Genomic DNA, 26,423 nt, shown 5'->3' on the forward strand with positions numbered 1-26,423 from the left:
ACTGGTCCCAAGAGGCTTCAGCCCTGGAACCAACTGCTCCTCACTCAGCCCAGGTAAGAAAGAACCGGTGAGAGCGGTACGTTGTTTTCTGTATGCTTGAAATATTTAATAACTTTTTCATTAGGAAAAAAAAAGACAGTTGAATCCCTTTACTGCCGGCATAAGGCGACCAGGCAAACCCTTCGGTTGCCTACTGAAGAGGCGAGTCACTGGCAGCAGGATGGGGTGGGGTGGGGGGAGGGCGCTCTGTCCCCCCAGAGCTGGCAGGCACCCGAACCCCAGTCCAGGGCTTCCCCTGAGGTAGGCACAGGGCACAGACTGACTCCTGTTTCGCAGCTGGGGAAACCCGAGGCTCGGCACCGAGTCTGCCGCAGCCAGCAGCCAGCCCCAGAGGTCGGCCGAGAGCTGTACCATCCAGCGTGGTGGCCGCAAATGCGGCCAGAGCCACCAGCCGGCATTTCAGAGCCATCGGGTTCAGGAAAAATACGTTACCGTTAATTTCACCTGTTCCTTTTGGCTTTATGTAATCTGACTAGAAAATTCAAAATTAGGTACGTGCCCCTCGTTCTGTTTCTGTTGGACAGTGTAGAACTCGGGACACGTTGGCCTGAGGCCCCGGCACACAGCGTGCGTTCCACAGGCCCCAGTCACCCTGACCCCCGACACCCGGGTTCGGCAGCCTTTTGAGCCCCGAGGAGAAGACGCAGGAGAGCAGGGTGGGGCCTGGGCCTCTGCAGTTGCCTCCGGCCCAGAACACTTAACAGGTCTCAAAACACCAGTCCAGAAGTTCACCCCATCATCCCCTTCACCCCAAACCCCAACCTTCCAGAGGCTCTGGAGATGATGACTCAAGGAAGTCGTCTGCCTTCCGTCTGGAACTGTCCGCCCACAGTGAAGCCCAGTCTCCAAAGTCCCAGAAACGAGGCTCGGCTCTGCTTCGTGAACACGGCAGTGCCTTTAGCAGAGAGAGCACCCCACGGAGCCCGCACCCCACTCGCTGCCCAGCGGGCCCCACCTGCTCTAGAGAAGGCACCGCCAATCCTCCACCTTGCGCCTCACCGCCTGCAGCGACGCCTCCCGACCACCAGGTGGACCTGGACACCTGGCTTCGCTCACACACTTTTCAAGCGAATCACCCCAAATTCGGTGAGCAGGGCCACCACGAGGAAGTTCACGTAGAAGAAGAGCAGACAGAAGCCGTAGACTTTGTTCAGCTGGAAGCACTGTACCGGGACGGAGACCAGGGAGCAGACGAGGCTGAGGCCCAGGGTGCCTGCCAAGACCCACACCAACAGGCCGTCCGGCTCCAGCTGCGGGGGAGCAAGGGAGAGAGGCCGGGTCACTGCGGCCAGCAGTCAGAAGGACACACTAGGGGCCAGCGAAGGGCTTTCCGCCCGTGGCCGCAGGGCCTGCCCTGGCGGATGGCACGCCCCGTCTTGAAGTTCAAGGTTTTAAGCCACCTAGTTTTTGGCAATTAGTTACGGTAGCCCTAGGAAACTAATACAATATAATTACATCTTTATATCATATTAAGATCATATTAAGACGTGTTAATAGATATAATAGATGGAATTGTTGGAAAATTCTCAAGTAACACAAGACTAAAAGGAAGTGAAACTGTCCCCAGCCCACTTCTCTTCCCTGCAGACTTAGCATCTAAGATCTATCAAGGACTTAGCACTAGGTACTCTGCGAGGTGTTTCACACACCATAGCCTTTCATCTTCCTGGGGGAGCATTACTAACCCCAATCCACAGATGAGGAAACTAAGTAATTTAGTAAGTGACGGAGCCCATATGGAAGTCCCAGCTCTTAACCTGCCTCCCCACACAGTCACATATCTGTACACACATATGCGTGGGTACACATATATACAGACCTGTACATCAAATCTGAAAACAGAAATGGGATCATACATGAGATGAGTGTTTAAGAGCGACCCGTGTTCTGTACCCAACAGTCTACTCTGTGGGCATCTTTCCACGATGACGTCCATGCTGCCTGATGTCTTACTGGATTACAGCAGAAGCCTTTCCTAAGCTCCACACAAAGGCAGTGGAATGCAGACACACACACACACACACACTCCACAAGGAACAAGAGAAAAGAAATAGGCCCCTCAGGGGGCCAAGCCTAAAGCCTCATTATCTGGAACTGCCTGAGAATCCTACTGAAAGAAATCTACCTATTAAACCCAAGAAGAGTATAAACAAAATTTGCAGAGGGTGTTTACCTTTCAGAAAAGCAAACTTTTCAAGCAAGGGTAAGTAGCTCTTTGTGTCTGGGCGTGGCCCCTGTGAAAGTCCTGCCCTGGGGCCAGCTAATTACAAGTCAGCCAAGACCTCCAAACCTCTAGGAGAAAAGAGGTGGGGCACTTGGTTCCCATCAATAACGCCATCTTTCCCTCTAGATGTCCCAAGCGCTTGCGCCTGCTGAGCCATAAAACCATCCCTTAGGCCGCATCCCCTCCCCATCCGAATCTTCTCCGGTTTGGCCTCTGAATTCAAGTCCCAGAAAGGGACTGCAAACTTCCTGCTCTGGGCCAGTCTGCCGAGCACAGGGTGCTGTTTGCCCCGTGCTGTGTTTTAAAATAGAAAAAGTTCACCTAGGAATCTTGAAAATCTGGACTACCTGGCCACACGAGGCCCACCTGAATGGCCCCCGCACGTTACGGTTACCCGCCTGGCCCCTCAGGTCTGAGCTGTCCACCTCATTACAAGTGTTTCTCAAGTGTTTCATCCGTTTCCGGGGAGCTTACTGAAACCATGTAGATTTCTAGTCCCAACCCCCTGGAACGCCTGGTTCAGGTCTCATGGGCCCCCCAGGAAATTCTCAGGCAACCTTGAAGCGTGAGAAGCTCCACCCCTCATCGTGTTCCAGAACCTTCTCCATGTCGGGTGGGCTTACCCCTGCTGGGGCTGTCTTCCACAGATGGCGCCTTTGTCCTCTCCCCTCCCAGCCCACCCTCCGTGGGCAGCGCTGGGATAAGGTGTTCGGCCTGCCCCTTACCTCATAAATGCTTGTCCAGGAAGCTCGGGGTGGGGGGCTGCCATCAACCCCATTTCACAGGTGAGGAAACTGAGGCTAAGAGATGTCCTAACTCTAAGTCCTATAGCATGAGACTTAACTGATGGGACGTACCCCCGAATCCAGGGCCTTCCTGCCCCGTCCCCCAAAGCTACATGTCAGTTAGTCTGTGAATTTGTAACGAATACATTTTTTCAACCTTACCCGCAAAATATTTTTGGATGTTCTACAAATCAGACTTGTCACAGATTCAGACAAGTCCTCTCTCAGGAAGTGTAAAGTGTTCAGATGTGAGCAGCCTCCCGTCCAGAGGACTGGAGGACAAGGAGACAGCATTATAAGGAGGTCCCTGGCAGAAGCGTCAGGCCACTCACCTTTACCTCCGGGTGACCCCTGGAGATCTGGAGCAGGCAGCCCAGCCCCACCCCCACCAGGATATCTGCAGCCTGGCTCAGGAAATTTGCTGGAACGACTACCCCATAACCCTGACCACATAGCTTGTTGGCTTCCTTTATGATCTACAACCCTCCCCCCAAAAGCACCTGAGGAGACCCTATCCAGTTTTATTTTAGGACACTCTGAGGTGAGTGTACATTTTGCACGCCATCCGTAAGGATCAAACGAGGTGACAGAAACGTTCAGCAGCTGGTAAGCACTCAGCAGATGGAGAAACCGAGGCTAGATGAGGTGAAGTGACTGCTCATGGTCCTCAGGGGGCCGGTGATGGAGCATGGGTCAAGGCCTCCTCCTCGAGGGGTTGTTCAGGGCACACTACTCCTACTCCAGGCAAGGCTCCCTCCTTCTCACCCCAACCTGAGAGGTCAGGAGAGGCCACAGCCCGAAAGCCAGGAGCAGGTCTCAGTGGGTACGACGGGGCCCCTGGGAATTTCGAAGGGCGGGAACGCACGCACCGTCCCCGCGGACGCTGACCACGCTGTGCTCGCGACCCGCCCCGCAGCTCGCCCACAGCGGAGCCCGGGGAAAGCTGCGCTTTGAGCGCTTTCAAGTAATATCACTGTACGTCCCAACCCGCAACACCCGCCGCATGTTAAATGTGTGCCGTGTGCCGGGCGCTATGCGCGGGCTTTGCCTCGTCAGCCTTCATCCCGACATGTTTCTCACTGACAGAGGAGAAGGCCGACTAAGATGCATGCGATGCCGGGGGCTCCCGAGTGGGCACACGGCAGCACTGTGGTCGGACGCCAAGACTGTCTGGTCTCCAAGCCCCTTCTCCTCTTCGTAGGCCCCTGTGGGCTCCATGTCCTGCCAGACCTGTCTATAAACCAGGGAGCGGCAATTTACAGCCTGCAGGTCGACCTGGCCCCCTGCTCACTTTTATAAATAAAGTTTTATTGAGACAGAGGCACGCCCATTCATCTATGTATTGCCTAAGGGTGCTTTCACACTATAGCAGCAGAGTTGAAAAAGAGATTCTGTGGCCTCCAAAGTCTGAGATATTTAACCTCTGGATCTTTAAGAAAAAGTTTGCTAACCCCTGACATCTAGAGACCATGACGTCTATCAACAAGGGGGAGAGGGTCTTCTACAGGGCACGCCTGAGCTCAGCATTGGGCATCTGCTGATAATACCACCACCCTAACAATAATACCTGCCGGCCACTGAGCGCTTACCAGGTGCCAAGCGTTTCTGTCACCTCATTCAAGCCTGACAACTACCCTTCTGAGGTCAGTTGTCTCACTGGCCCCATTTTACAGGTGAGGAAGCTGAGGCTCCAGCCGCTGAGTCACCTGCCCCAGGGGTTACAGTGAGCAGCAATCCCAAGGGTGACTTGGAGCACACCCATGGCTCTCAGAGCCCGAGCCACGAGCGCCGAGGCTCGGGCACCCCACAAAGGATACTGAAGATGATGCCGCCAAAACAGGCCGAGAACGCCATCCGCGGGTAACCCTGGCGGGCCAGCGTGAAATCAGAAAAGGCGTCTGCGAGAAAAGGAGAGAAGGCCTTGAGCGGCGAGCGGCTTTCCATGGCCCTCCTGAGTCATTCGCTCCTTCCTTCTCACCCAGTCATTCAGTCGACAAACACAGACGAATGCCCCCTGGGTCTGGGTGCTACGGGAGGCAATTCCCTCCTTGATTTCTTTTACCCCCCTCTTTCCCAGCAGGAGCAAATTCGTGGGTGTGACATGCCACCACCAACTTTCCACCCAAGTCCCCATCTGGTGCTAGCACGCACATTGCCTCCATGCAAATTAGGAAAAGGTGCCTGAAAAGGTGAGTGGAAAGAAGGAGAGCTAGATCTTGGTCCCCCACCCAGACGCTGTGTCTGGATGCTCTTGTGCAGCGCACAACCTGAACAACCCCGCTTGGCAGCTGTAGCTAGAGGAGGGCGATGCATGTATGCGTGAATGCCCATACATGTTGCACACGCATCTGCACATTCAGCATGGCTGCCTGCAGTGGGCTCCATGTCCGGCCTGAACTCTGGGGGGCCACTGAGTGTCTGTGCATCAGAGAGTGTGGAAAGAGGCTGGGCATCTACAGAATCTCCTGGTTCAGGTGTAGTCCTGACACTCAGTGATGGTCACTTCAAAAGGACAGTGGGCACTAAGCACATGCTGAGGGCGGGAGCCTTGGACACCCCTGCCCGCACACAATTCTGCTTGGGGGAGCCAAGAGCAGCGAAGTGACCGTGCTCACCTCCCCCCCGGCCCTGGCTCACCTCCGATGCTGTTCCCCCAGGCCAGCAGCGTGAGCCCCAGGACGGTGTTGCTCAGCCGGAAGACCACGCCTAGCGACCGTAAGATGTTCACCACCTCCGTGGCAGCCACATTGATCCACAGGGCACTGGTCAGGAAGCCCAGGAAAGCAAAGATCTGAGGAGGGAACAGCGGGCCGACAGGATCGAGGCTGGCCCCCAGTGGGGACATGGCCTCGACGCCTCACCGGTAAAATGGAGTGATAACCGTACCTACCTATTGAGGTCGTCATGACCATAAAATGGATTAACAGAGGCAGAACGATAGAACACCTGCCATGTGGGAAGTGTTCAATAAAATGTCAGCTCAATAGTACTACTGTGTCAAGCAAGGGGTCATCGTAGCTTTCATTGGATTTCCCGTCTGTGGGCCGAATGCCATCCCGTCACCACAAAAAGAGACTCCGTTCCCGTTAGCGGTCACTCCCCATCCTCCCTCCCTCCACCCCGGGCCCTGGCAACCACTACCCCCTTCCTGTCTCTCTGAAGTTGCCTGTCCCAGACTTGGCATATCAAGGGCCTCATGTGTTTCTCCCATACGTAGTCCTCGGCCACGTAGTCACTCAGCACCACGTGCTCAAGGCGCATCCATGTCGGAGCGTGTGTCAGCATTCCAAAGACTAGGGAGAAACACTGGCTGAAACCCATTTCTTTAAAGGATCGATGTGCTGAAAACTCGGCCCCCTTTAGGTTGGCGCATCCTTTCAGTTTCTAAAAATAAAAACTACAATTTCTTTTTATCAATAAATAGTAAAAAAAAAAAAAAAAATTGTTAACTTCTGAAGAAAAAAAAAAAATCTCTGGACAAATGGCCTAAAAATTCCTTAGAGTCCCGCAGAGGGGAGAGAATGGGAAGAGACTCCCACAGAGACCACTTCCATCACCGGAATGCGATCGTCAGGAGCCCGGGTGTTTCCCAGCCGGCATAGTGAAAAGGGTGTGGAGCGTCCTCAGGGTTAACAGGGTCGGCATTTGACCCAGCAGTTCCGCTCCTAGGAACACACCCAGGAGGAATGAAAGCATACGTCTACACGAAACTGTCGACACGAATGTTCACGGTAGCCCTGCGTATAAGATCCAAAAAGCAGAAACAAACCAAACGTCTGTTGACAGATGAATGGATACGCAAAATGCGCTAGAGCCACACGATGGAATATTACTCAGCCATGAAAAGGAACTGGCTCCTAATACATGCTGCAAGGTAGGTAAACTTTGAAAACATTTTGCTCATAACTGAAAGAAGCCAGTCACAAAAGACCACATATTACAGGATTCCATGTACAGGACGTGTCCAGAGCAGGCAAATCCACAGAGATGGGAAGCAGGTTGGCAACAGTCGAGGGATGGAGGAAGAAGGGGGACGGGGTGTCACGTCTGGATTTGGGGTTTCTTTTTGAAGTGATGAAAATGCTCTAACATTGACTGTGGCGATGGTTACACAACCCCGTGAATATACAGGTGACCCTTAACGATGCGGGGGAAGGGGGCGGGGAGCAGTTAGAGGCGCTGACCCCTGTGCAGTAGAAAATCCGCATCCGCCTAGTCGGCCCTCCGCAGCCACAGATTCCCAGCTGTGGATCAAAACTACAGCTGACCCTTGAACGACATGGGTTTGAACTATACGGGTCCACTTTCAAGTTCAAGGGCCAACTGCAGTAGGAAGCACTGATCTGTACACTTCGGATGGGTGAATGTGTGAAAGCTTCGCCAGACAAGCAAGGGAGGGACCTGGAACAGGTACAAAACCCCTCGAAAACAGCTTAGGAGACCTGTCACTGCAGAAGGTGACTACTGGCCTAACTGCCCCAGAGGCGCAGACAGGACATCTGCCTGGGAGAATTCAGTGTACCCCCTTCTCCCAGCTGGGAGACCCCAGGATTCTTACCCAGTGAAGCCGGGGGGGCTTGCTGTTGGATGTGGCAAAAAAGGTCACTGAAGCCACGGCTGTGCCCGCAATCACCACCACGCCCCAGATGGGAAAGAGGCCACCTAGCTCATAGACGCCATCTGCAGGGGGGCGAGAGAGGGAGCGGGTGGGTACTCTCCGCAGCTTTGGCTCGGCACCTCCTCTTGGAGGACCCCCTCCCCCCAGAATGACTGAGGTGACCCAGGGGAGAGACCCACGAGTAAAAGCCCCCTGACCCTCAATTCTTCAGATACAGATATACGACAGACCCGCCCTATGTGCCCAGCCCTGCCCTACACGTTTCAGGGGGGTGGGAAAATTAAAGACCCAGCCCCTGTCCTCAAGCTGGGCACACGGGAAAGAAAAGACAAACGTGAACAAGACCGTGCAGCTTTTTGCTGTAGAACTTGGATGGGGACGGGTGAGCCTACTCGCTACCGCTGCCCCTTCCCATGCCGCGGCAGGCGTCGCTACCCCACCATGAGGCTTCGGGCCACCTGAGCGTCAAGGCGGCACCCCCCGTCCAGGCATTGCCGATGGATGGACGGGCACCACCCGGCGATGCAGGCGGTACGAAGCCAACCTCCCCCACTGACTCTGGAGCCCAGCACCTGCTCTCCTGATAAATGCACGCCACGAACCAAGGCACCGCAAAGTTACGCAGGTTCCAGAGGCTTCGCATCGACACACTATGGAGAGGAAACCCTGCAGGCAGGCAGAATGTTCTAGAACTCTCCACACCCCACTCTTTTCACCACTGTGGAGTCGGGACTGGTCTGAAAGGCCACAAGGGTGGTTTGGAGGGCTTCCTGAAGCGCCGAGGAGGTGAGGTGAGTCATAAGTGGGGAGGGAGACGTGGGGGCTCCGTGAGAAGAGGGGAGCGGGGGGGTGGGAGGGAATTATGCAGGTTCGGGCCAGCAACAGCGGAATGGGGCGGAGGAAGGCAGCTGCTCGAAGGATCGCTGGGGGCGTGGACTTTTTCTGAGAGGCACTGGGGAGCCGTCGAGGTCTTTGAGGGGAGGGGTGACCACGACATGTGACAAGTGACACTTTAGAAGGGTGGCTCTGGTGGCGGTCTACAGGAAGAGAGATGGCAGTGAGGTCAGGAGGCTCTGCCAGCAGACACAACACCCCCCCTTGAATCATGACACCCCCTTGGGCAGGGAGCCGTGTGTTGGGGTTCTCTCCACCCAGTGCTCAGCCCGGAGCGGGGTCAGGAATGCTTTAGCCTGACCGGTCTTTCCCTCGTGTGGGCCTGTCACCACTAGATGGTGTGGGAGCAAGTCACTAAGCACCACAGGATCGCGGCTTGGGAAGTTGCTCCTTCGATTCTCTCGTGGTAGCAAGGAGAAGGTCCCCATGGGGTGCTAATAGGTCCGGAACATCTCTAACACCCGCCACATGCCCTAGTTAGCAGGAGCTCCTGGCTCAGAGGCTTGATTTTGATTGTGCTGATTTTTGCAGTTACTTTGAATTTATTCAAAATGATGCCAGTTTCCTATTGATGCAGGTGATATAGTTGCCTATGCAATACATTTAAGTTTGGGAGAAAAAAGAACTGTTTTATGCACAAAATTCAGAAATCAAAAGCCAACCCCCACAAAAAAAATTTTTTTAAATAAATAGAGAGCTGATTTTTTAAAAATATCAAATATAATAGTACAGAATGGAATAAAAATCAAGAGATGCTTCATGAATGACTGATGCTTGGGAACTATTCTTTTAAAGAAATAGCAATGATTGTGAGAGCCACGTCCAAGGCTTCCCAGCCCTGTAGGGAACACAGGGCTGTGACGAACCAGGCACCCCTAGGGGGTGCCTTCTCAGCTCCAGGGTCACGCGGTGCCCCGATGGACCCCACCTGCTCCCCTCCAACTCTCCATCCCTCAGAGCCTGTGTCCCCCTGTAGATCGGGGGAGAAACTCCCAGGAAATCTGACAGCTGTTTCGTCCTGACACGATTATAGGAAATAACGCCACACCTGGTCATGCATTTGCCGCCAGACCCTACCTCCACCTCCGGGTGACGCCCCTGGGTTGAGCGGGAGGAATGGGCAGCATGAGATATTAAAGTTAGACGAGAGTTAGTTACAGGAGTTAGAATACGCCTGTCAAGAATGACATTTCTTTAGCCAAAGCAGATCACAATAGGAAAGGACAGCCCGGGGCAGATGGGTAAAAAGCACATGCTGGGGGCGGGGGCCGGCCAGAGCGCACAAACGAGTGAAGTGACCCCCCCACCCCCCCAATCCCAATCACCTAACAGGCAATGGAGGGGCCTGCGATGAACCAGACAGCAGTGACCTCCACCAGGGGCACCCCTGCTCAGCTCCGGAAATTGTGCCTTCGGGAGGCACAAACCTGGATTCTGATGTGAAATCCCCCAATTTTTTTAATGCAGGCAAATGAGCCAGAGAGGGCTGGACTCGGTCCAAGGGCCACCAGTTTGCAGCCTCCATCTGGAGCTCGTAGGATTGGACAGACTGACTGCAGGAGGCGGGCGTCCCCTATGGCACCAGCATGTAGTAAGTGCCTGCTGTATACCCAGGATTCCTGCCACTGGCCTAGGGCCCCCGGTGTGGCTGAGAAGAAAACTCAGGAATACGGGCAGGAGGAAGGTGGGCTGGCCTTGGGGAGGGGCTACTCACAGGCCCCCGACTGCAGAGTCAGGACCAAGACCAGGGGGCTGACCACCAGATGCAGGCAGTTGAGAGGCCGCTTCCAGTTTCTGTCTTCCTTGTCGGGGTCCACAAGGGGGACCGTGAGGAGCAGCAGAAACTCCACGGGCAGCTGTCAAGTATGCAAAGACGGGAGGGTGTCCCTGGGGAGGCCTGCGCTCGGCTGGCCATACCCTGAGCTCGGTTTCTCAAGAAAGTGGCTGTTACTGATAAAGCGCCTACTGTGTGCAGGCCTGGGCTAAGCGCCTGCATTAGGCTCCTACTGCTGCTGTAACTCAGTGCCACATGCTGAGTGCCCTTGAACAATAAAGTGTATTCCTTTCTGGCTCCAGAGGAGAGAAGTCCTAAAATCAAGGAGCTGCCAGGCCACATTACTTCCGGAGGCCCTAGGGGAGAATCTGTTTCCTGCCTGTTCCGGCTTCCGGGGGCCCCCTGCCTACCCTGGCTTGTGGCCCTGCGTCACTCCAAGCTGTGCCCCTGTCGTCATGTCTCCTTCTCTGATTCTACCCCTTCTGCCCCCCTCTTTCTCTATAAAGACCCTTGTGATTGCATCAGGCCCGTCTGGATAATCTGGGATACTGCCCCATCTCAAAAAAGACACCTGCAAAGTCTCTTTTGCCACTTATGGTAACATATCCACAGGCTCTGGGGATCCAGACACAGACATCTTTGCCGGGGCCACTATTCAGCTAACCACAGAACCTCATCGGCTATTCCTGACAACAACCCTATTCATAGGAACTATTATATTCTTACCTTCCAGATGAAGAAACCGAGAATCAGAGAGGTTACGAGAATCCTCCAAAGCCACACAGAAGGGTACGTGTAGCTGGGATACAGGGCCAGCTCTGACTGACTCCGCACGATCTCAGCAGATCCCCCTCCCCCTCATTGAGCTCAAGAAGGTTGAGTGGCCACTGTCAAGCAGTCAGGACCCCAGTTGCAGGGTCCCTGTCCCCCCTCCTACCTTAAACACCTTGAGAACCCTCCAGTAGGCCGGCTTGTTCCTCCACTTCCTGTAATCCAGGGGGTTGAGGGCCCGGACGAGGATCTGGGGCGTGGTCTCCTGGGAGAAGAGCAGCGGCTGGTACTCCTCCCCTGGGTGGACAAGGCAGGAAGGGCAGGTGTCCGTGGCTGGCTCGGCCTCCAGGAAACCCTCGCCTCTCCCACAAGTCCTCCCAACCTTTGCAAAGAAGGAAAAACGCCCCGCCTGGTGGAAGGCAGGCAGGCACACCTGGTCCGCAGCTCAGCTGAGGTACAGTGAGAGGTGAGGCTGGTTCGTGGCCTCATTCCTGGGGCGTGGGCGGCCCCATCTCCCCACCTCTCCACCCCACGCCCTGCCTTGGGACCCCCAGCCCAGCTGGGAACAGGGCTCCCTGGACTCACTGTAGTCATAGCTATTGGTGGTAGAAGACACCCGGTCCTCCTCCTCGGAATCGGAGAGCATCTCTGTAGGAGAGAGGGGCATGTCGCAGGCGCCAGCCAGGGCGCCCGGCCCCTCCGCACCCCCATCCTAAGGTAGGGCTCGTCTGGGACAGGGCAGCTTTCAGGGTGCAAGGGGGCCAGCCCTCTGTATTTTGCATCACTCAGCAACTGCCACGCACGTTCGGGAATCCTTACAGTGAGAAAGTCGAACCCATAAAACGTTTTCGAATGTAATGATGTAGCTGGCAAACGAGGACAAAGCCTGTGATGAGGAGGCTTCAGTAGCACAAGCAAAAGCACGAAGGTGGGACCTCGGAAGAATGAGTGGAAATGGTGCAAAGAGGAGACGGGCATCGGCAAAGGCCTCGGAAAGGTAGGGCCGCGGTGACGGGTGCTGAGGGCGCCACTGGTCCTCCCTTGGGGCCCAGTTCAGACCCTTACCTGGAGTGCCCGGCATGGAGTGGATCAGGGACCTCCTCCGCTGCCATCGGTAGATCCAGGTGCAGAGAACCACAGTGGCCACGTAGAACACATACAAGCCTAGGTAGCCTGCAGACGAGGGTGCAGGCTGTCACCAAGCGGCATCTTGGCCACAGGGTCCAGAGAAAAAGGCTGCCAGCTCTGTTGCTGGTCCATGTGTCCCTCTGTGGCCCTCTGTGTCTGCCAGCCCAGGACCAGTAGGCAAATGGCCATTCCCTAGAGTCTAGTCCCCACCTCTTCTGCCTTCCTTGGCTCATCTTCCCTTTCTATCCCCCACCCTAACAACCCAGTATACAAGAAAGTGGCCTCCTGGACCCCATACGGGTACCAAGGGGTGGTGCCCCGCGCTGTGCCCTGGGAAGCTGAGCCCTGCAGACAGCACTGGGTGTAGCCGACGGGGGAGGGGAGGCAGCTGCAGCTGAGAACGCAGCAGGAGGGAGCCTGGGCTATTTCTTCCCTGCTCCTTCCCTGCCGTGGCGCCCCATCTCTGTCTGGCGGGGCCTGTGACTCCCCACGACTGTCGCTCACGCAGAGTGGAACCCGCTCTGGGACTCCAGCCCTTAGGAGGCTCCAGGCACTCCATTCTTTGCCACTTCGGGCGGGGGAAGCAGGCAAGGGGGGGAACGGCCCCCACTGCGGCGGGTCCCTGGGTGTCTGCACATCTCAGTGTTCCTTGCTGGCTTCCTCAGGGTCCCTCCATCCACGCCACCTGAACCACCCGAATGGAGTGTGTATGCTGCTGGGACCGCGATGGCCGGTCGGCATCCTGGCCCTACTGCTCGCTAAAATTTGCAGTTGTGACAAGTCCGAACACCCCTCCCGCTGTGCCCCGTCCCTTTCGGTTATCTGAACCATGAGTTTTGCTTTTGCTCAAGCTGGCTCGAGTAGGGTTTCCGTCACTTGGAACCTAAGGAGCCCTGACTCTGTGCCCTGGAGGCCACCCCTCCTGTCCCCCTGTGCTTCCCACTCCGTCAGCCCTGGGGTGACCCTGCCCGGGCCCTCCTGTGGCTGCTTACTCAGGGCCCACGCCAGCGTGACCCTGCCGAAGTAGAGTGCGTTGAAGGTCAGGTACACGGCCACCATGTAGAAAATGATGTCCCTGAGGAAAGGCCTGGAGGCGGCCGTGAAAGGGCGCAGGATGGCGATGCCACCGGCCACCACGGTGGTCACCAGCACGCCGGCGCCTGGGGAGAGGACACCAAGCTCAGCCCTCTCTGTGCCCCCGCCTACTGCCCCCCCCCACCCCAGCCAGGCCGCTCGTACCGAACAGTGCCCCGAGGGCCAGGCCAGCTGTGTGTGGGTCCGAGAAGGCCACCAGGGCACTGAAGATATCAGGTGCACCGTTCCCAAAGGCCAGGAAGGTGACGCCATGGGGGAGCGAGTCAAGGCAGGGTCGGTGCAAAGGTCCCAACCCGCCCACGCCTTGCGTGGGCCATGAGCCGCCACCCTGACTCCCAGCCACCCCCCTAACTGCCCTCCCTCCCCTCCTGGGTGCAGGACCTGGACGAAAGGATACTGCCACATTGTGGGAAAGTTTGAGCATGGTGGAAATGGCCGACAAGTTAGGGCAGAAACTACAGACAGGAAGCAAACAGTGAGGACTCCACAGTGAGTGGCCCCCTGCGCTACCCTTCCCCAAACCTGGGGTTGCCCCAATGTCAACCTCCCAGGATTCCGTTTTCCCCCATCTATAAGCTTAAGGTGAGCCCAAGGCCAAACTCACAACTTCTCCGCTGTGACTCCCAGAATCAGAAACAGGTAAAGCAGCCAGAAAGCCTGGGTGGGCGGGGCCAGAGAGGGAAGGGAGCGTTAGGTTCAGCCCCGCCCACCGGCCCCGCCCACAAGATGAAGGAGGGGGCAGGGCCTCACGTGGAGGGTGATGGCCAGAGGGAGGAGTTCCCCAGGGAAGTGGCAGAAGATGCCTTCCAGGTAGTCCAGGTAGCCGCTGTGGCTGTGGCAGTCAGGATTGGTCCGGATGAAGTCACAGCGGTCAGAGGCGTTGAGGTTACACACACGGCGACACTGCAGGAGGGGAGAGGGGGGGATGTCAGGGGTCAACACCCCAAGGGTGACGGGACCAGACCCGCCGAAGGAGCTGGCCTGGCCTCTAAGTCCCCTACACCCTCCAGGTGCCTACTGTACACTTTAATTTTTTTTAAATAAACTTGTGTTTGAAATTAACACAAGTCATTAATGTTAAAAAAAAAAAAACAACATATAACGATCTCTAAATTCCCCTTCTCATCCTTGCCCTACATAATCCCACCTCTCTCCCGAGGTCCTGCCACAATCTGTTTGAAGCGCACCCTTCCAGACATTTCTCAACTCAGCGGCATCTGCATAGACACCCCCTTCTACAGTTTGTTGTGTTCTGGATCCATCCTTGCTTTTTGCAATTTGTTTTTACCACTTCACATATATGCCACATACGAATATATTGATACACACCATGATGAAGGCAGTGATAAAAGTCAAACATTCTGAGTGATTTCTAAATGCCAGGCACAGAGCTAGGGGCTTAAAACATATATCTCAATCAATCTGCACAACGATCTCGTGAGGAAGGTAGTATTATCATGCCTATTATACAGATAAAGAGACTGAAGCAGTGTGGCCGTTTGGGACTCCAGAAACCTTATTCTTCTGTCATAATGCCCGGCCTCATTGCAGAGTCTTTTAACAGCAGCACGGTTAAGAGATACACAATGGTAACATTTTCCTCCTGGTGGGAATTGGGGGGTGTCTAATTAACCAATCACATTAATGACGAACTTCCTCAGACATGACTCGGAGCACACGTGAGAACGTTTTGTCAGAGAGAATTCTAGAAGGGAAAGTGCTGGGTCAGAGCATGTCCTAGTCTAGATGTCTCCAGAAGCGACCCGGGGGCAAGGGTTCACAGGCCCACCTTGTTTTACTGTGCTTTGCAGATACTGCATTATTTTTTGTTGTTTTGTTTTGTTTTGTTTTGTTTTGTTACAAACGGAAGGTTTGTGACAACCCTGTCCCAAACAAGTCTATCAGCATCATTTTTCCAACGGCATTTGCTCACTTCCTGTCTCTTTGCCACATTTTGGCAGTTCTCCCAGGATCTCAAACTTTTTTATTATTATACAGTACAGTATAGTATAAACATAATTTTTATATGCACTGGGGAGCCTTAAAATTTGTGTGACTTGCTTTATTGCGGTATTTGCTTTATTGCAGGGACCTGGAACCGAACTCGCGATATCTCCGAGGTATGCTTGTATAGGCAAGTAGCAAATTTGGGAGGTGTACGGAATACAAGCACTAAAACAGTGGGAGGGGGTAGGGAAAGCCGCCAGTGAAGGCTGGGTAGAGACCGTTCTTACCTTGGGCTGTAATCCTAGGGGTCGGGGAGCTGGGCTATTTATAAACCAGCTCCTGTCAGTCATCAGCGAGGACCGCAGGGGGGAAAGATGCCAGCTTCCCAGCATTTCCACCCTCCATGCATATGGGTTAGTTCTGGGGGAAAAGCCGGCAACGAGAAGTCAGCGGAAGCCCACCAATACGGTGAGGTCCAAAGGACATGGGAAGGGTCCTCACAGTGTCTATTGCAGAGGGATAAGCATCTTAAACATCGATGGACTCTGCCCAGATGCCCTCCCCGAAGCTCTACGTGCACCCAACTCCACCAGCAATGGGACGTGAGTGTGTGCCTACACCTGCACCAATACTGGCGGCCACAGTCCCGTTGAGGCTAATGTGGTAGGAACTTCCTTGTTTAATTGCAATCCCTGTTTACTTGTGAAGCTAAGTGCTCTTTTCATGTCCTACTGGCCACGTGCTAGTTTTTTCCATTCTAACGTCTGCTTTTCCTGACCGACTCGTAGCAGTTCTCTGTATCACGGACACGAACCTTCTGTCATGCCCCCATGCACGTCCCCTCCTTAATTTCAAATGCATAAAAGCAGCTGCAAAACCATTGTTTTCTGGAGCATTCGAGATCTTGCTCTCTGCCATACATTGTCACTCTGGCGCACATAAAAAACTTGCATGAAGATTCTCTGCAGGTTTACACGTTTCTTACATCGGCAGCCTAGAAGGTTTCCTTCCTCAAACTTCTTGTTCGAAAGCTTTGTCAAGACCACTATTAAGGATGGCTGCCATTAAAAATAAATAAGTAACGAGTGTTGGCAAAGGTGTGGAGAAATTGGAACCCTGCACTGCTGGTGGGAATGTAAAATGGTGCAGATGCTGTAAAAAAGGAATGAAAGCAGGGTCTTGAAGAGACATTTACACATCCACGTTCACAGCAGCATTATTCACAGTAGCCGAAAGGTTTGGAGGCAACCCAACCGTCCACCGACACATGACTGAATAAACAAAACGTGGCGTACCCACACAATGGAATATTATTATTCGACTTTAAAAGGGAAGAAAGTTCTGGCACATGCTACGGTGCGCTTGAACCTTGAGAACATCATGCTAAGTGAAATCAGCCAGCCACGAAAAGACTAATGCTGAACCCTTCTATTCATACGAGGTACCTGGGGTTAGTCACCTTTATAGAGACAGAAAGCGGAACGGCCGTTGCCAGGGGCTGACGTGGAGAGGAAACGGGGAGTTTTTGTTTAATGGGTGTAGAGTTTTAGTTTTGTAAGATTAAAAAGTCCTGGAGACGGATCGTGGTGATGGGTGCACAGCCATGTGACTATACTTACTGCTGCTGGCCTGTACACTAAAAATGGTTAAGATGGTGAATTTTTTAAGTTACGTATATTTTACCATAAAATTTTTCAAAAAGCGTTGCCAATCACAGTTCCACCTCCTCCACAAGCCCTTTCTGAACTCCCACCAACCCCAAGAGAGAGGTGAGATTTCTTGTCCCCAAAACTTCGGGCCATCTCCCCATGCCTTGATCACCGGTTCTCTATCGATACAACACTGAACCCACTGTACCCACTTCCTGTGTGGTTCCTTCCACCTGGTACGACACTCCTTCTTCCCCCTCCCCACCCCCCGGTTCATCCACATTTATCCTCCAGTTCTTAGTTGCCAAGATGCCTCTTCCAGGAAGCCTTCCCTGACCACCTCACCCTAGGTCAGACATCCTAGGACTCTGAAATCCCCTAGTTCTTTGTAAGATCACGACTTGTTTAATGCCTGTCTTTCCCTCCAACGTTTTGCACAGTGCCTGGCACATCGTGGGTCCTCGTAACTGTTTCGCCACACACTGTACTGGGCGCCATCTCACTCGGCCTTCGTAACAGGCCTAGGAGGTTGGTACAATTATTTCCACTTCACAGACGAGCAGACAGGAGCCTTCCTCACAGCCCCAGGCAACGCGGCCGCCCCTCTCCCTCCCACGCCACCTCAGCCCTGGTCTGTTCTCTATTTTTCTCACTACCAGGTGAAGTTATCCTGTGGATTTACTTGTTGACTTGTTCCTCATCCATATCTCCCACTAGAGAGTAAATTCCATGAGGGCAGGGACCACGTTGGTCTGCTCCCTGCTCTATCTCCAGCAGGTGGCACAGTTCCTGGCACATAGTAGGTACTTAATAAGTATTGACTGACTGAATGACTACTCATAAAGGACCAAGGTGAGGGGCGAGTGGCCTTCCACAGCCTGCAGGCTTCATGGACAGTGGAGGGACAGAGGCTGGCGGGACTCCCGGGAAGGGTAGCTCCCCACATCGGTCCTAGGAGGTGGTGTGAATTCGGCATGAGGTGGCCACGAGTTCTTATCCCTACTCTGTCACTTTCTGCGTGGGCAACTTCCCCTCCCTGAACTTCAGTGTCTTCGTCTATAGCACAGAGATAATCATACCCATCTCAGGCGGCTGGGGGACGATTTGGTGAGCTTGGCACGGTGCTCCATAACCCAGAGAGATGACAGAAAAAGTCATCTGTATCAGAGAAGGCACGAACGACAGTTAACTCCAGTTTTCCTGACCCCAAGGAGCACACCCCCAGAGGCGGCAGTCAATTTTATACCCACGGTACCGACAAACCACTTTCCCATCTGTAAAATGGGCATAATCACCTGCTTGCCTGCCTTAGAGGGGGGACATGAATGCACTTGGCAGCCCAATAAAGTTGGCGACGGCGCTAAAAACACTGTTAACATTGGTACACGGGGGGGAGGCATGGTATTTCATTTTCCCGCTGAAACAAGGGGAGCAAGAACTCTAGCCCCCACATTGGAGGGGACTCCAGGGGGGTCATCTGGAGTGGTTCCCTCCCTTCAGCTGCTCACGCTGGATCCACTGTGACCACCCCCCCACTTACAGACATCGAATGGAACCACGCGCGTTCTCAGCGGCCCATACCCTCCCCGCTTGCCTTTCACCCCAGCGACCCCCACTGTTCCTCCCTCTATGAATCAAAGTCAACAGCACTGAAGCCGCCCTTGACGACGCCCTTGACGACACCCTTGACGACGCCCTTGACGACGAGGCCTCGCCTCCTCCCACCACCACGCCCCTCCATCTAATCCGTCAGGACATCCTGCCCCTTGTGCCTCCAACATCTGTCCCCAAACCCACCACTATTTTCCTATCTCCCACACCCACCATCGCTCACCTGGCTAGCTGCAGGAGCCTCCTCACTGATCCAGCCCCCCACTGCCACTCACCCCTCTAAATCCATTCTCCCCAGAGAAGCCGGAGAGATGCCTTGAAGAAATAAATCTAATGTTGACATTCCTCTGCTTAAAACCCTCCATTGGCTACCCACTACCGTAAAGCAAATCTTACCTCCTAGCCTCAGCTTATATGGCCTTTTATAATCTGGCCACCACGAGCTTGCCATCCTTATCTCTTACTACTCTCCATCCTTATCTCCTAACACTCCTCCCCTCACTCACTCTATTCCAGCCATTCTGTCCTCCTCGTTGCTATAGAAACACACCGAGCTTGTCTCAGGGCCCTCGCTATTCTCTTCCCCCTGAAATGCTGTTCCCCCAGATGGCTGTACAAGAGGCTTCTTTTCTCCATTCAGGGCTTGGCTCAAGGATCACTTGCTCATAGAAGTCACCTGTGACCACCTAATCTGAAACAGTTGGAAATACACCCTCCTCCTCACGGTCCCACCTCCCCGATATAACTCGATCCTATTATTTGCAGGACACTGGCATCTTACCACCTGAATTTGACCTGTTTACTTCCTTTTCTGTCTTCCCAGGAGACTGTTAGCTCCACGAGGACAGGGATTTTTGTCTTTATCGTTCCCTGGTATATTCAAGGGATCAGCTCAGTGCCCGGCACATAGAAATGCTCAATAAATATCCGTTGACTGGATGAGTACACCCCCCACCTGACGGCAGCTTCCTGCCTGGATACTCACGTCCACCACAGGGCTCTGGTCCACACCTGAGGCTGGAAACTCGGGGCTCGTATGGGTGCCTATAGAGGGGCCGCTGGCCCCAGACATTGTCTCCACCATCAGCAGCGCATGCAGTAAGTGCAGCACCCAGTGTGGACGCAGCTGTCTGCCGGCCATCAGCCCCCACCGGGCCTGGCCCCCAACACTCTGCTTCCCCTTCTGCACTGTTTCAGTTTAAAATGGCTGGCAGTTCCAGTGGCCTACAGGGTGTGAGTAAGAAGGAAGGACAGTGTCATTGAAGACCCCAGGACCCAACAGGAGGGGCTTCAAACTTTTTCAAAAGAGAAACTGCCCTCCCACCTCCCCCCACCAAAGAAAAACCAATGAAGAAACCCACACTCTGGATGGAGGTTGCTGGAGGGACCCAGTCACCCCTCCCATTCATTCTGCAACAGATTACATGCGCCCTTCTTCCTGTGCCCCCAGCAACGTCTCCATGGAAACGTAGGGCCCACCCCTCTAGCCTGAAACCAGAATATGAAGGCTGGAAGGGACTATCCTGAGATTTGGAATCCTGAGATCTGAATCCGGGAGATTCTTGCCCCCAGGGGCCAGCTGGGTATGATAAATACAGGAAGTAGGCCGTGGTGGTGACTGGGCAAGCCCTCAGAAGGACAGAAAAAAAAACATACTTCTGGGAGTGGACTTGGCCTCTGAGCCACCAGTTTGAAACTACTAAGCAATGCTGTTCTGTGCCTTACAATGAGCCAAGAACTTAACATCTGATGACCCCATTTAATGTCCACAATTTGCCTTAGAGGGGGCACTGCTATTACTTCCATTTCACAGATGAGCAAACCGGGGCGCAGAGCCAGGCTGTTCCCTCACTCTCAGCCCTGGGCCTTGCCACCCTTACCTAGTCTCCAGAACAACTCCTTAGAGGTTATTGTCCCCACCTCTTTTATAGAGGAGGAAGCTGGGCTCAGAGGAATTCCCTAACCTGTCTGAGGTCACACAGCAAGGAGCCAACAGTGCCTCTGATAGGGAAATCGAGGCCCAGAGGCCTAGAGGGAAGTGAATTGCTCAAAGTCACACAGTCTATTAGCAGATTCCAGCAACACTGTCTTAGCCCTCAACACCAGGCAAAACTGACTTCGTTTTTCATCCAAAGCAATTAAACTGGGGGGGGGGAGGAATCTTTGGCACACTAATTTCCTTCTTTTGGCTCTTCTGCACATCATAGATGAACAAGTTTTATTTTGCCATCAAGATAAGCACAGCTCAGAAAACGTTTTTTTTTTTTTTTTTTTTTTTTTTTGCAATCCTTTGCACGGGCGTTTCTCAACACCCTGCAGAGGCAGAAGGGGGAAGAGAAGGAGGCCCTGAGGAAGAGGGGAGAAGAGGGGGTACACGCGGCAGGTCCCGGCACTTTCCTCACCTGTTGTCTCTTCCCCTTTCTGTGGTTCCCTGAACTTCTTCACCGTCTTGGAAGGGCTGACTTGGAACCAGAGACTCCAGGTTTTCGATTCGGTCTTAGTCACTGAGGAGGTGTGCGGCCTTGGGCCTCTGATTCCTCGGTAAAATGGAGACAAATCCTGGCCCCTCGAAGCATACGATAAAGGTTCAACAAATCCTCGCGCCTCTGGTGTCCCCAGCGTGAGGATCAGCACGCGTTTCCTTTCTGTTGGCCGCGGATTTCTTGTATTCATTTACCTGGGAGCATTTCTTGAGCGCCTCCTGTGCGCCTGTCCGGGGCCAGGCGCTCAGACGCTCGGAAGTTCTGCAGATCTAATAGGAAGGGACAGAGGCAGAAAACTGGGACTGTGATCACTTTTGCGGTTACACTTTTTAGGCGCCAGACGCCTGGAAAGTTTATGTGCTCAGTTTCCCAGATCCGACTGGGGTTGAGAAGTTAGACTCCGGGAGTCGGGTCTCCCGCGGCGCCCTAGACGGCAGGCAGCCTCCTCTTACCTCGGGCCGGGCCTTCACCCGCCACCTCCGAAACGCGACCCCGCCGCAGCCTCGCGGCCTTCCCGGTCCCCGCCCGCAGCAGCGTCTGGAACTGGTCCCGGGGCTGGTCCAGGGCTCGCCCAGCTCAGCCCCGCCCTTTACACCTCCCCGTTCCAAGGGCACGCCCCCTAGGACTCGCCCCGCCCCTTCCCTTAAAGGCACAGGCTCCCGGGGAGGTCTTCGCCACTCACCACCCTCCCCCGTAGTATTCTCGGACCGGTTCTGCTTTCGTCTCTAAATTTGAAGCAGACATGAAACCTGAGGGAGTAAAGACAGAAGGAGACCGGGGGATAGAAGTTAGAGGGTGAAACCAAGGGGTTTTGCTCCCGAAGGAGTGAGCGAGAAGACGCTCAAACGCTTCTAGTAATCGATGGTGATAAGAAGTATTGGAGAAAGCCCTAGGTGGGGAGAGGCCAGCCTTACCCGCAAGTATTCCTGCTGTCCTGCCTGAAATGCCCCTTTTTGAGAGGCTCCCTAACTGGGTTCAGCATGTCCCTCCAGTAGCATCGCTCAAATAAGGGCAATAGGTCAAGACAGGGGAGTTAGGGATTTACTGGTGCCGGCGCCTCCCCAGTTTCCCAGCCCCCCGGGGAAGTGCTGGTCGTCTCTGCCTTTTCTTCCGCCAGCGTGGGGAGAACACGGAGGCTGGAAGCGAGGTGATGAGGCTGGGGGCCAGTGTCTCCTCCCAGGCTGCCCCCCTCTGGCCCCGCACCTGTCTCCACAGTTGGCACACATCTAATCCCTCCGCCTCTCTCCCCATCACTTGCAGGACCGAGGCACAGCTCGGAGCCTGGCATCCGAGGCCCTTCACCTTCCAGCCCTAGCGCCCCCTTCTAAGTTCCTCTTTTGCTCCCACCTCAGTCCCCTCCCCCACCACCCCGCTCTGACCCCGGAAGTGCTCCCCATTCTCTGAACGCCCTGCTACTTACACACTGCCATACCTCTCCTCCTTCTGAGCCCCCTGTCCAGGATGCCAGCCCTTTCCCACCCACCTGACACACTCTTACATTGCGAGGCTCAGCTCAAAGGCCACCGCCTCCGGGTGGTCTTCCACCCTCTTCCTTGTCCCTCCACCCCTGAGGTTTCTCACCTTCAGAAGGGGCACACCTCTATGTCCCCACACAATACGTTTGGAATCTCAGAGCGTGTTTACTGTGTGACCGTCAGTAAACATTTAGAATCTCTGAGCTCAGCTACCTCCTCTGTAAATGGAGATGACAGCAGTGACCAGGCATGGTGTCCTTGCAAGATGAAATGCACTATGTGTAAAGCCCCAGGCCCCATGCCTGGCACTGAGTAAATACTCCCTCAGTGGAAGGCATTGCTATTGCTATTACTCCATTAATCCCTACAATGTAGTGACTTACCTGCCTGTGCCCCCCAAAGGGAGTGGACGAGAAGATGCTCAAACACTTCTAGTAATCAATGGTGATAAGGAGTATTGGAGAAGGTCCCAGGTGGGGAGAGGCCAGCTTACCTACAAGCATTCCTGCTGTCCTGCCTGAAATGCCGTTTACTGGCTACTTGACCTTGGACAAATCACTTTACATTTTTGAGCCTCAGTGTCCTCATCTGGAACATGGGGCTAATAATGGCAGCTACAGGACACTTACAGGACGCCGGTCAGGATGCACTGAGATTATATATGTAAAACCCTATCGTTCGGTACTTGTCTATATTTGGAAAATGTGATCAGCCACCAGGCCTTAATCCACAGAGGTGACTAATGATGGATTTAAGTGGCGTAATGAGCAGCGTATTTTGGAGGTAGGAAGAGAAAGAACCCCAAATCCCATTGGGTGGAAAGCTGCCTACAGCATCACATGCAGGCTAATTCTATTTTCAGCCCCTTATGAACAAACCCCAAACCAGTAAAAATAAATAATAACTTTATCGAAGACTTACATTTATAGTGAATGTTCACGTGCTTGTCTCATTTAACAGCCTTGTGAAGTGAAGGCTACAGTGATCCCCATTTCATAGAGGAGGAGAATCGAGGTTCAGGGAGATGAAGCGACCTGTCCCCAAGGCATCCACAGGTCTGTGGGACACCAAGTGAGTCCCCTTCACCACCACAGCCTGAGCGTCCTACAGCAGTCAAAGGTAAGGCCAGATCAGCCTGACGCTCAGCACCCCTGTTCAGGACATGGGCGGCAGCTCTGGGAACAGTACAAGTACCTGGGCCAAGAGGCCCAGACACTTGGAAGCTTCCTTAAATAGGCCAAGTCTCACCTGCGCCCAGTGTAAGTTCCCTCTTGATCCTAGCAGCCCCGAGCAGTCACACCACACCTACTTAAACCCCTCCAGGACTGGGAGCTCATCACCTCTCATGGCAGCCCATTTACCAGTGGACAATACCAATTGTGAGGAAGCGACATTGCCAGAAGAAGTGTCCATGAGAATAATAGTACTAGAAAGTGACCGGGCGATTGATAAACATCAATCTTAAGAGCCTCAAAAGCATGTGTGCCTTTCGCACCACCAATGTTGCTCCTGGAATCTTCCTGAAGTAAAAAGATTTGGACAATGCTGTCTGCACAGGGATCTTTACTACGGCAAGCTTCACCATGCTGCAATAATTAAAAACACAGTAAATGTCCATCGATGGCCCTTGCCATCGATGCCATTAACAGAATTGTTAAATTCGTTTTGGTAAAACTCTTAGGGCACTTGGCTGTGAGGTTCCCCCCATATGAACTGGATAAGAATTAGGTCTTTGGATCAGCTAGACTCAGGTTCCCAACTCACTTGAGTTTGTCCCTGGCGGAAGTCACATCTCATCTTGAACTCTGGTTTCCTGTCTTTTAACAGGATTAAGGTTTCATGAATTTCTCAGGGTAGTTGTGAAGATGAAACAAGGAAATTCGCTCAGGTGAGTTCCAGATGTCTTGTATACAGGAACTCAGAATTGCTTAGTGGTCACAGGAAGCATACTCAGGTGACTGGTTACACCTGAGCCACAGTAAGGACTACAGGAGATCTCATGACCCATATAGGGCAGATCAAAGGCTGAGCATTGGGGCAATGTTGTCACAACAGAGGGCCCTGCCTAGTGCTGACTGGGCCATCTCTGAGCCTGGCCTGGGTGCTCTCTGCCCAGGAGCCCTGTTCTCACAGCCTGGCCAGCTTCCTTGGATGGGGGGACCTTAAAAGCTGACTGTGACAGGGTGGAACCTGTTTTGATATACACATACACTGTGAAATGATGACTACAATCAAGTTAACTTACGTATTCATCACCTGATATAGTTACCATTTTTTGACGTGTGGTGAGAATACTTAAGGTCAAGTCTCTTAGCAAGTTTCAAATATACAATACAGAGTAGTTAACTACAGGTACCACGCTGTACATTTCATCTCCAGAATTTATTCATTTTGTGTAACTGAAACTTTGTGCCCTTTGACCAATATCTCACCATTTCCTCCTCCCCGCAGCCCTTGGCAGCCACCGTTCTATACTCAGCTTCCACGAGTTTGACTATTTTAGGTTCCACATACATGTGAGACCACACAGTGTTTGTCTTTCTGTGTTTGGCTTATTTCACTTAACATAATGTCCTCCAGGTTCATCTGTGTCGCAAATGGCAGGATCCTTCTTTTTAAGGCTGAATAATATTCCACTGCATATATGTACCACACATGTTCTTTATTCATTCATCCATCAGTGGGCACTTAGGTTGTTTCTGTACTCTGGCTGCTGTGAATGATGCTTCAAGGAATATGGAAGTGCAGATGTCTATTCCAGATCCTGATTTCATTTCTTTTGGACGTATATCCAGAAGTGGAATTGCCGGATCATACGGTAGTTCTATTTTTCATTTTCTAAGGAAACTCCATACTGTTTTCCATAATGGCTGTACCAATTTACACTCTCACCAACAGTGCATGAGGATTCCCTTTTTTCCACATCCTAGCCAGCCCTCCTTATTTTTCCATTTTTTTTTTTCGTAATAGCCATCCTAATAGGTGTGAGGAGGCATCTTGAGATTATCTTTAGGAAAGAGCGTTTTCTAAGGGATTCCTAGAGTGCAGGGATCACCAGGGTGGCCACTGCTACTATCTAGTTCTGTTGGGATTTGCCTCAAGGGCCCTCAGGTAAAAGCCTGTCCCCTGCCCACCTCTGTGACTCTCCAGCATCCCTGATTATCTCCAGTGGCCTCTGCCTGACCCCTCCCCCAAGACTGGCCCCTTCCCTCCCTCTTTCTTTCTTCCCCTCCCTTTGTTACCCTACTTGCTGGAGCACAGACCTTGACCCAACCTTGACCTACACTTGGCCCTGATTTTGCCCCTCTGGCTGTCAGTTATCTCTTCAGACCTCAGAGGAGAGAGGACAGTCTCTCCTGCCGTGTGGCCTCTTCCCAGTTACTCCCAATGGTAACATCTGTATAACCAGAGTATAATAACCAAAATCAGGAAGTTGACATCAGTACAAGACCTTTAACTGAATTATAGAGCGTATTCATATTGCACCAGTTTTCATATTTCCTCATTGTTTTTGGTATATATTTCTACAAACTTTTTTCTTTTTTTAGTTTTTATTTTTTTCACTATGAACTTCTATCCTCAGTGTAGCTATAATTTGCATTTTTCGTATAGTAAATGAAGTGATCATTTTCGATAAATTTAAAAACCATGTTTACACCTTTTTTCACAAACTGCTCATATTTTTTGCCCACTTTTCTATCTGATTTTCACATTTCCCCCTCAAATTTAAAGAGTTCTTCATAGATTAGGGATATTAGCCCTTTATCTATGATATACGTTATAAACATTTTCTCCCAGTTTGTCAGCTGTCTTTTGACTTTAATCATGGTGTTTTAGACATGCAAAAGCTAAAGAAAATTTTATGTAGTCAAATGTATTCATTTTTTATTGCATCTGGATTTTGAGTCA

The 26,423-nt window shown here is 52.9% G+C and overlaps 1 protein-coding gene across 3 annotated transcripts; it reads right to left on the reverse strand.

Moving 5' to 3' along the window:
* Positions 1 to 81: 81 nt before the first annotated feature.
* On the reverse strand, positions 82 to 22,354 carry SLC8B1 (solute carrier family 8 member B1). Of its 3 annotated transcripts, XM_016157496.2 has the most exons (18): positions 22,243 to 22,354; positions 21,722 to 21,788; positions 20,959 to 21,308; positions 19,542 to 19,780; positions 14,100 to 14,252; positions 13,954 to 14,006; positions 13,747 to 13,804; positions 13,494 to 13,599; positions 13,247 to 13,414; positions 12,192 to 12,299; positions 11,712 to 11,774; positions 11,293 to 11,423; positions 10,296 to 10,437; positions 7,628 to 7,749; positions 5,707 to 5,860; positions 4,887 to 4,967; positions 3,402 to 3,466; positions 82 to 1,310 (listed from the first exon to the last, which is right to left on the reverse strand). In XM_016157496.2, exons 4-18 carry the CDS (start codon positions 19,695 to 19,697, stop codon positions 1,113 to 1,115), a joined length of 1,758 nt encoding a protein of 585 aa, XP_016012982.1. In that variant the 5' UTR covers positions 19,698 to 19,780; positions 20,959 to 21,308; positions 21,722 to 21,788; positions 22,243 to 22,354; the 3' UTR covers positions 82 to 1,112. The 3 variants fall into 3 exon arrangements, with proteins under 3 accessions (XP_016012982.1, XP_016012981.1, XP_016012983.2); XM_016157495.2 differs by lacking the exons at positions 21,722 to 21,788; positions 22,243 to 22,354 and adding an exon at positions 21,492 to 21,619; XM_016157497.2 differs by lacking the exons at positions 82 to 1,310; positions 3,402 to 3,466; positions 4,887 to 4,967; ... (1 more) ...; positions 21,722 to 21,788; positions 22,243 to 22,354 and adding exons at positions 5,918 to 6,453; positions 21,492 to 21,619.
* Between the last annotated feature and the right edge of the window lie 4,069 nt (positions 22,355 to 26,423).

Source organism: Rousettus aegyptiacus, unplaced genomic scaffold (assembly GCF_014176215.1).
Source record: "Rousettus aegyptiacus isolate mRouAeg1 unplaced genomic scaffold, mRouAeg1.p scaffold_m13_p_5, whole genome shotgun sequence".
NCBI lineage: Eukaryota > Metazoa > Chordata > Mammalia > Chiroptera > Pteropodidae > Rousettus > Rousettus aegyptiacus.

Excerpts from the sequence above, each read along its gene's own strand:
- SLC8B1 (XM_016157496.2), bottom strand. The coding sequence starts at position 19,697 with ATGGCCGGCAGACAGCTGCGTCCACACTGGGTGCTGCACTTACTGCAT. Across the intron at positions 11,424-11,711 it reads CACCAATAGCTATGACTACA|GGGAGGAGTACCAGCCGCTG; the intron begins GTGAGTCCAGGG and ends TTGTCCACCCAG. Across the intron at positions 5,861-7,627 it reads AGCCCCCCCGGCTTCACTGG|ATCTTTGCTTTCCTGGGCTT; the intron begins GTAAGAATCCTG and ends TTCCCTCCTCAG.